General features: G+C 35.3%; 1 protein-coding gene across 1 annotated transcript in view; it reads left to right on the forward strand.

Annotated features, from left to right (window-relative positions):
* Megf9 (multiple EGF like domains 9) overlaps positions 1–7,895 on the forward strand; it is a 105,888-nt gene extending 97,993 nt beyond the window's left edge. Inside the window, exons 5-6 of the mRNA XM_015497748.2 lie at positions 859–1,128; positions 3,234–7,895. Of these exons, the coding sequence (XP_015353234.2) occupies positions 859–1,128; positions 3,234–3,685 (722 nt within the window). The 3' untranslated portion in view covers positions 3,686–7,895. The remainder of the gene's footprint in view (positions 1–858; positions 1,129–3,233) is intronic.
* The last annotated feature ends 1,320 nt before the right edge of the window (positions 7,896–9,215 follow it).

Genomic DNA, 9,215 nt, shown 5'->3' on the forward strand with positions numbered 1-9,215 from the left:
TCATAGAGAATATAAAGTGTCCCATCGTTAAAGAGACACCTTAGTAAGTAGTGGCAGTAATCTAGGTGAGAAACGATGAAGGCCTAAACTAAGATCCCTTAGTGGATTTGGCGAGAGATATAAGTAGATTGGAAAGATTTTAATGAGGTGTGATTGATATGAATTAATAACTGCTTGTAGGAGTTGGGGAGGAAGACTGAGGAAAGATGATGTAAGTTGGTACCATTCACTGAACATTGGGAGAATATAGGACTCAGGAAGGGAAGATGTCAAGGACAATAATTTATATTAAGTTTGAAATGTTTGTGGATCCAGCCATACAAGTTAGTATATTGTTTGGAATTTTAGACAGAGAAATGGACTATAAATACACATTTTGGAATTGTCATTCATGTGAGTGGATGCGCTCACCTGGGAGAATGAACAGGGTGACAAGTGAAAAAGACCAAAATTAGAGGTATGGGAATATACCAGAATTTAAGTAGGGAAGAGATGGAGGAAATGTTCATTAAAGCAATAATTTCTCCAATTTTTCATGTCTAAAAAGAGAAGGAATTAAAAAAAAACTGGGCATTTTTCAGAACAGCTACCATCACAATTATTTGGACTCCCAACTTAAGGATTTTTCTTTCACCTTCTCATTCTACCTGAATAGGTTCTCAGGAGAGTCCCATCTTTTCTATGTTAAGCTGGAAAACTAGTAAATAAATTAGATTGGTAAGTTGATTCCGCATATCTCTTAATGTTGAAAAGAAATAGTAAGGAGGATTTTATAAATATATTTGAGGACTAAAAGTTATTTTGTATTTTTAATTATAGCTTGAGATTTTATTAAATTAATTTGATGTTCTCTTTTAGAATCGAATGAATTGGGACCTAAATGTGTCCAGTGTAAAGATGGTTATACAGGCCCGAACTGCAATACATGTGAAAATGGCTATTACAATTCTGACAGCATTTGTACACCATGCCAGTGTCATGGTCATGTGGATCCAGATAAAAGTCCAAAGATTTGCAAGCCCGAGAGTGGTGAATGCATCAACTGCCTCCACAACACCACTGGGTTTTGGTGTGAGAACTGCCTAGAAGGTTATGTTCGAGACCTCGAGAGAAATTGCATCAAGAAAGGTAAAACTTCACCTAAGGTTATATTTTTAATATCTAAGCCTAGCACTGAAAATTTCAAAACCTCTACCTTTAGCTTTAAAACCGTCCAATCTCACCAGAGGAATTTTTGGAAATAGAATTTTATAGATATTTGCCTACAGAGGTTTCCTTCCCTTCCTGCTTCTCTCCTGATGTTCCAAAGTCAACTCCAGAAATTTGAGAACCAAGACAAAGTCATTGCGACAGTGAGACCAAGGGTTCTCACATTTTCCCTTCATCTACTTTTATTTTGATGTTAATAATTTTAAAGTCCTATCGTTCCTTTTATCCTTTCCTTCCTTTTATTCTCATCACTTTCAGCGATCATCAAAGGTCTTTTCAAGTAGGGTCCTATCATCTGGTTAGAAATTCCAGCTAAGAATAGAGTTTATTTCAACATCTGTCCAAATTTTGGGCTTAAGTTATTCCATGTGTGATGGGAGAAATAGTATTAATATTTCTTTAGGTTTTTTTTTTTTAAGTTATTCACATGGCAGAATATTTCTTATAGGGAATTTCAGTAAAGATTTAGAAACAATTAATGATTATAAATTCATGATGAGCTAGGGATATTTGGAGATTATTAGGACACTGAGCGATTAGACCATGTTCTACAATCCAATCTACTATTCTAACAGATGCTGAATACTAGGTTGACACACACTTGGTCTGTGGCAGGTGCAAATTTTCTGCCATTTTCTTGATATCCTTATACTTTTGTGATCAAGGCTGAAGGACTCAGATTGAACCCTATCACTGGAGACCTTGTCACGCAATTCTCTTTTCCATTTGGGAGGCAGACCTTGTTCATACCTTATCCATACCAAGGAATACCTAATTAGTGGATAGGAGTTTTTTGGGTTTTTATTTTAAGTTATTAAGTAATATAAACTTTGCCCCTTTTCAGATAAATTTATCTGGCTGACTTATGGTAATGAATAATAATAACACCAACTATAATAATTTTAGTAAGTATCTATGTGCCAAGTACTGTAAGCATTAACTGTGATAGTGCTGTATAGGGCATTATCTCATTTGATTCTGCCCAAGAATTCTGTAAAGTGACATTATTACTCTCGTTTAACAGGTGAGAAACCAAGGTTTTAAAAAAGATTGTCCTATCAGGCTGGGGTTGTAGCTCAAGGGTAGAATGCTGGCTGGCCTAGCAGGTATGAGGTCCTGGGTTCAATCCCAGCATCACAAAAAAAATAAAAGAAAGAAAGAAAGAAAAAGAAAAGAAACAAAATTGACTTATCTATAGCAACATAATTTTGTTTGAGTCCAAAGCCTTGGATCCTTCCACTAAGCTGTGCTGCACTAGTACAAAGTCTAGTACCTTAATTATAAAATAGCTATAAGCTACACAAAGGAAGAATTACCACACCTGGAATCAAAGGAAGCTTGTTTTTTCTGTTGGAGGACATCAAATTTGAGCACTTAAATTGTGTTTTTCAGGTGTATTTAAAGGAAATATTTGTTTCAGGAAATTTTACCTTCCTCATGAAATGCCATCAGACATGTTGGGCTTATAAGTCAAATGATTGCCATCTATCTCTGTCACTTTTAACCATGTGATTTAGAACTCAGTAGTGGCATCTTTACTGCCTTTACAGGAATTTATAGGATTCTATCCATAAGTGAAGAAGGATAGAAAACTCCAACATTGGGGCTGGGATTGTGGCTCAGAGGTAAATCGCTTATCAAGCACATGCGAGGCCCTGGGTTCGATCCTCAGCACCACATAAAAATAAATAAACCAAATTAAAGTATTGTGTCCAACTACTTCTAAAAAATAAATACTAAAAAAAAAAAAGAAAGAAAACTCCAACATTGGAATTTTCTCAAAGATTTTAATAGAGATATTACACATATTGGAGAATAGCCAGGAATGTAACAAGTTAGCTTCCCAGACTCTGATTCTTATCACTGTATTTCTTTAAAAATTATTTTTAACTTGCATTATCTTAAAGCAAAGTACCATGTCAACATCCCACATCCACTTCCACTCCCATGTGTATTTCTTTTATTGTTTCTTGAAACTAGATAATTTTGTCTTTTACATTTCATTCTCTGTTTTTTATTTTCAGAAGTTATTGTTCCAACACCTGAAGGTTCTACCATTTTGGTTTCCAATGCCTCTTTGACCACATCAGTGCCCACCCCTGTTATAAATAGTACATTTACCCCCACAACCCTGCAGACTATCTTTTCAGTAAGCTCTTCTGAAAATAGCACTTCAGCTTTAGCTGATGTATCATGGACTCAATTTAACATCATCATTTTGACAGTCATCATCATTGTGGTGGTGCTGCTAATGGGATTTGTCGGGGCCGTATATATGTACCGTGAGTACCAAAACCGGAAACTCAATGCCCCGTTTTGGACCATCGAGCTGAAAGAAGATAATATCAGTTTTAGCAGCTACCATGACAGCATTCCCAATGCAGATGTGTCGGGACTGTTGGAAGATGATGGCAATGAAGTGGCTCCCAATGGGCAGCTGACCCTGACGACACCCATGCATAACTACAAAGCCTAAGGAGCTGGATTGTTAAACTACAATGCTTACTAAAACAGCATCAGCCCTTGAGCCAGACAAAGCCTGGGTAGAGTTTGCTGAGAAAGCAAAGGCAAATAGTGCATCTGAAATTTGCAGGTACAAATCTGTAATGCGCTTAGCCTATCTATTGCTTTTAGTATTGCCATGAAGATCTGAAGCATTGATTCATTAAGGACCTGAAGTAAAGTATATTTTTGTACCAAACCACATGGGAGTATGGAAAGGCTGAACCCCATAGTGCAGCCCAAATCCTCTTTGACCTCCAAATAGACTGTTGGGGAAGTGTTCGCCTCGCCAACAGTAACAGGATGATGGTTGGGAAGGGAGGAAAGGACTGCTAGAAAACTTCATCTCCATTCCTGAAACATTTTTTTTTAAAGGAGGGCCAGGGATTATTTTGATTTTACTCTCCTAAAAAACATCATTGAGGAAAAGATGGTGTCTATGCTGTATCACAATAAACAATCTTGATTGTTTCTAGAATAAAGGCAGAAAAGTCCCAAGAAGATCTTTAGAAGGGCTTGATTTTTTTCCTCCCAGGATTCTCACTCAATGATGAGATTAAAGCACAGGATGAGCTTCTAATGGTAGAGAACAGAAGGCAGCATTGGGGGAGCAGGAAGCTGATGGTCCTCCTCAGGGGCTCTGTGTAAATGATAAATTGTCTAAAAATAGGAATATTCCTGCCTCTAGAGAAATAAGGTGTACATAGTTAATGTAGCATATCTGGTCAACATTGTATTTGTATCTATTTGTAAAAAAAAATTCATGTCATATTTTATCATCTAGAATTTATTTGTACAGCAGTTAATGGCACTGTAAAAAGAAAATATGGGTATTGGTTAAAAAACTGTAAAATAGATGGCAATATTGCTAGAGCTGGGACTCTGGTGAGCATTAGTCATTTTTAGTCCCTCTTTGGACATTGTTGAAATTTATAAGAGGTTGAATGTGTCTAATCTTTCTTTCCTTTCTCAACCTAAAAGTAGAGTTATATGCTCTTTGACCTACTATAGATTCAAGCAATAGATTTTGAAGTCAATAAATGTTAAGCTGGGACACAGGCTACATTCTCCAAAACACTCACCTAATTAGACACTAGCCATTCTATATGTTTTACATAGATTAATATAAAACATTCTCATTGAAATATTTTTTCCTGAATGTAAAAGTTAGTCTTCCAAAGGATAGAAATATTTGATTTTCAAAAGAAAAGCCATCATCTCACTTGGGATCCCTGGTTTTAATGCCTGTGAACTATTTATATCTTCCACTCAAAAAAACAAAACAAAAAAACTCTTATAATTGAACATAGCCCATCACTCATTTGCCCTCTCTTTGCAGTGCTATAGTTCTTCCATAATCTTATTGTCTGGTTAGAGGGTAGCTCTGTAGTTGAATTTTTTTTTAAACTCCTGGAGGCCAACTACTGTTGCTCTCATTTATTATGATATTGACAGATTGTGGATTAAGCAAGCTAAGAAAGGTGACCAGAAGTCAAATACAGATATTTATCAGGAGGAACAGCAAACAATGAGACAGAAAAAAATGAAGACTTCTTAGACCTAGGAAATCTAAGTTGACCCCTTTGACTAACTTTCTAAGATAAAACCCTAGAATTTGTTACCTTTTATAGGAGACCCCTACAATGTTCTCAGGGTTTGGAAATGATGTTCTAGAGGATAGGTAGGCATAGAATCTGCTTCTGGTAACCTGAGGATATTCTGCATATTTGACCATTGATCACAAGAGTAGACATTATATTATATTAAAGTTATTTCATATTTCTATTGATCTTTGTAGTTTACAAAGCACTTTTCCATGTGTGTGCCCTTTGTTCCTACCATAGCCCCTGAGAAAGTAATCATTCTACCCACGTTTAAATGAGGAGACTGAGGCACAGAGGGGCTGAATGTCTTATTCAAGGATCCTCAATGTGTGTCATTATTAGGCTTGGAATGAAGACTTCCAACTCTGAAGCACATGTTCTTTCAACTATACATTGATGCAAAAATTTGCCTAGCCACACACATAAGAAGGCTGGGAGGAAGAGTCCCATTGTGGATGTTTCTAATTTTTTGTCATTACCAGGTACAATGCAGAGCCATAGATCTAGGAAGGACTCTAGAAAGAACACAGGAAGATTACTATCTGAAGTCAACATTATTGATAAGAAAACAAAACTGCCATTTCTGCTTCATTTAGGTGATCTACTCCCTTCAAGCAGGGAGGGGAAGCTTGGTTTCCTCAGAAGTTGCTGCATAAGTGTACAGGTTGTGTCCTGAAATTCTAAGGAATTATGTAAAGTGACATACCTGCCTTTCTCTGATACCCCACCTCCTGCCAAAAGAAGTCAGGATTGAGGCTGGTGAAAAATAAATGTGTTAAACAGAAGTTAATCCAATAAAGAAAGAAAGAGTGTCTGTTGGAGTCTAAGAGCCAAAACTAACCAGTTAGGATTCTGGCCACATATAGATTCCTTGAAACAGACCTTAAAAGATATTGCAAAAAATTGAATCACAATGTTTATCTTGTTAGCAACTCTTAGATCATGTTCATAGTTTTTCACAAAGGAAAAATATTAAGGCCTTAATATGTGTTTTAAATAATTTTCTTTAGTGACCTGCATTTTTGCTTGTGGAAATAATTTTGCTCCAAAATACAAATCAATCATGAGTTGTTTTACCACTGAAGTCAGACTAGGAAGTTGGTAAGAAATGAAGCACTGCACACTGTTGCTTCCTCTGAAGGCATCCCCGCGAACTCTGGCATCCAGCAATGGGATCCCAACAGTCCTTTAGAAGAATAAAAATTCTAGGGATTAGGAATGAGCTGTTTTATTTCAACAAGATAATACCAACGTTGAAATGGCAGAGGCTATTAAGTGATACTTTTATCTTCATTAATTCATTTTAATAAGCCCTTATGCATTTCTGATAGTTATATACTTTAGGTAGTACTGTTAAGTATGTCTTCGTCCTCCCTTACTTCCCCCTCCCTCCACTCTACCTCCCAGGGCTCTCTTATTAATGGAATTTCTTCAACTATAGGAAAAAAGTGATAATTTAAAAAAAAAAACTCATATTTATCCTGAGGTCCCATGGACCCAGTGTTTAACTTTTCCCAGTGAGATCTGGATTTTAAGAGATAAGAACAAATCAGATATATGGAATGGGAAGAGAGAGATTTTTGAACAGGGTTTGTATCAGCCTCGAATTATATGGCTACTCTCCAGCTTTAATAGTCCCAGGATAATTGACCATCAGAGAAGTACTCACTGACTTCCTAGTTGATTTTGGTCAGCTGACTGTCTTCAAGATATTTAGCCCTTCTTGTGCTATTGTGGAAATGAGGAGCTAAAGCAACAGTACTTATTTTTGGAAGATTTAATTAGAACTGGGTTATTACATCATTGGTCCTACACTTTTTGGTAAATATAACACCACCTGTAATTAGTATCTACTGGTTCTCCTATTTTGGGTTATGTGGTTAGGAGTTGAATTTCCTCATCTCAAAGGAAGCTCTCTTGCAAAGTGTTCAGAGAAGTTAGAGCTAAGAAAGTCTTCCTGGCCTCATCCACAAAGAACCTTTGGTTTCTTTTGATCTTGAGAGTAAGGAGTTTGGGAGCTAAAATGGGTTTGATGTGTGCTGGGAGTCAGGAAAGGTTAACATATATTTCTCTTCAATCCTGAGCCAGTCACTATGCCAAGGGGAAAAGCAGGAAGAACACACTGATTCATCTGAAGAAGTCAAACAGGATCAAATGGACTATAAAGGTTATGAATCATTAAAACATCGGTGGTTGAATGATGCTTTTTCCAAAGCAATGGGGAATCCTTCTTGTTACTTATGCATATGCAATAACTAAAGCAGCAGGCCTAGAATGTGAGCCCAGGGCCTCAGATTCAAATTAGTCCAAAAGCAAAATGAATTTAAGTCAAGTTTTAATGCTAGGCACAAGCACTCTGTAACAAGTTAAATTTCATCCCAAGTAATTAGGGAATGTTTCTGAAACATTAAACTTGTATTTATGTCACTACAATTCTAACACAAATTTTAAAAACATGTTTCACTCATGTGCTGTACTAGGCTTCATGATGCATTTCTAAATTTGTGTATGATTTGAATATATGAAAGAATTTATACAAGAGTGTTATTTAAAATTATTAATAAATGTATATAATTTGTACCTATTGTAGATTTGTTGTTTTACTCTTTTGTTGGTCAAAGTTGATATAGGTCTGTGTGGTTAAGAATATTTAAAGAATGTTTTCTACTTGGAGAAAAGTACCACATGAAGAAGATTCCCTTTCTTAAAATAAACAAACACCTGAGAAGAAAATACATATTAATATGTACTCGTATTTGTGCTTTTCTTCCCCAATTAAATCCATTGGTATTTCTATGAAATTTTTATTCAGATTTTTTTTCACATCTATGAGGAATTTCCTTTTTTTAGTAGAAATCTGAACATAAACCATGTTCTTTGTGGTGATTAATCATAATGAGACTACACCTTTTTATTATTTTAAGGTACCCTTGAAGATCTTCTATTCTGACAGTTAAACAATGTTTAATGGCATGCCATCTAGAGATCTAAGGGTGCTTTGTGGCAAATGTACATGTGTGTGTGTGTTACTGAAGATTAAGCCCAGGAACCTTTACCACAGAGCCACATCCCCAGATCTTTTTATTTCATTTTGAGACAAGGTTTTGCTAAATTTCTGAGGTTAGCCTCAAACTTGCAATCCTCCTGCCATGGCCTCCTCTGTTGCTGAGATTACACATATGTGCCACTACAGCCAGCTCTAAGGAGTACTTTGAAACAGAAGAAAAAAATAAGTCAAGCATTTCTTTTTGCTGAGAGCTTTATAAACTTAATTTACTGTACCTCAGTTGGTATTTATATTTTAAAACTTGTTTTTTCCTTTCTAGTCACATGAGAAAACAGATTTTGTAACTATATAACACTTTATATATTAATACATGTAGTTCTACGATGCACTTGAATTGGGAACTACCCTAAGGGAACAGAATTAACTATGGCAGAATTCTAAACAAATGATAATTTCTAGAGAAAGTAAATATGAATCTAAATATACTTTTGATGAAAGTCTATCAAGACATTGACTAGACTGTATTATCAAAATTAGTTGTATTCATTTTCCATAGGAATATAAGATGCATATGTTTAAACACATTTCATTTGTTCCATTATAATTAAATCAGTAACATCAAAGTAACCATTGTGCTTAGTTATGTTTCAAAAATTTAGCTAAATTACAAACAGCAAAATATTTTCATGAGATGATATATGAGAAGCATTAATCAATAGGTTGAAAATCAGCATTTTAAGTGAATATTAAAATCATAGTTTTACCTATAAGTTTTTCAAGGCAATTTTATAAGGAAATTGTATTAATTATTGTAAGGCTTTCTAATACTTCTGCTTACAAAAATGAAAGCCATCATACAATATTAATTTTAAAATGTGTTTATAGATTATATT

This window comes from Marmota marmota, unplaced genomic scaffold (assembly GCF_001458135.2).
Source record: "Marmota marmota marmota unplaced genomic scaffold, marMar, whole genome shotgun sequence".
NCBI classification, from domain to species: Eukaryota; Metazoa; Chordata; class Mammalia; order Rodentia; family Sciuridae; genus Marmota; species Marmota marmota.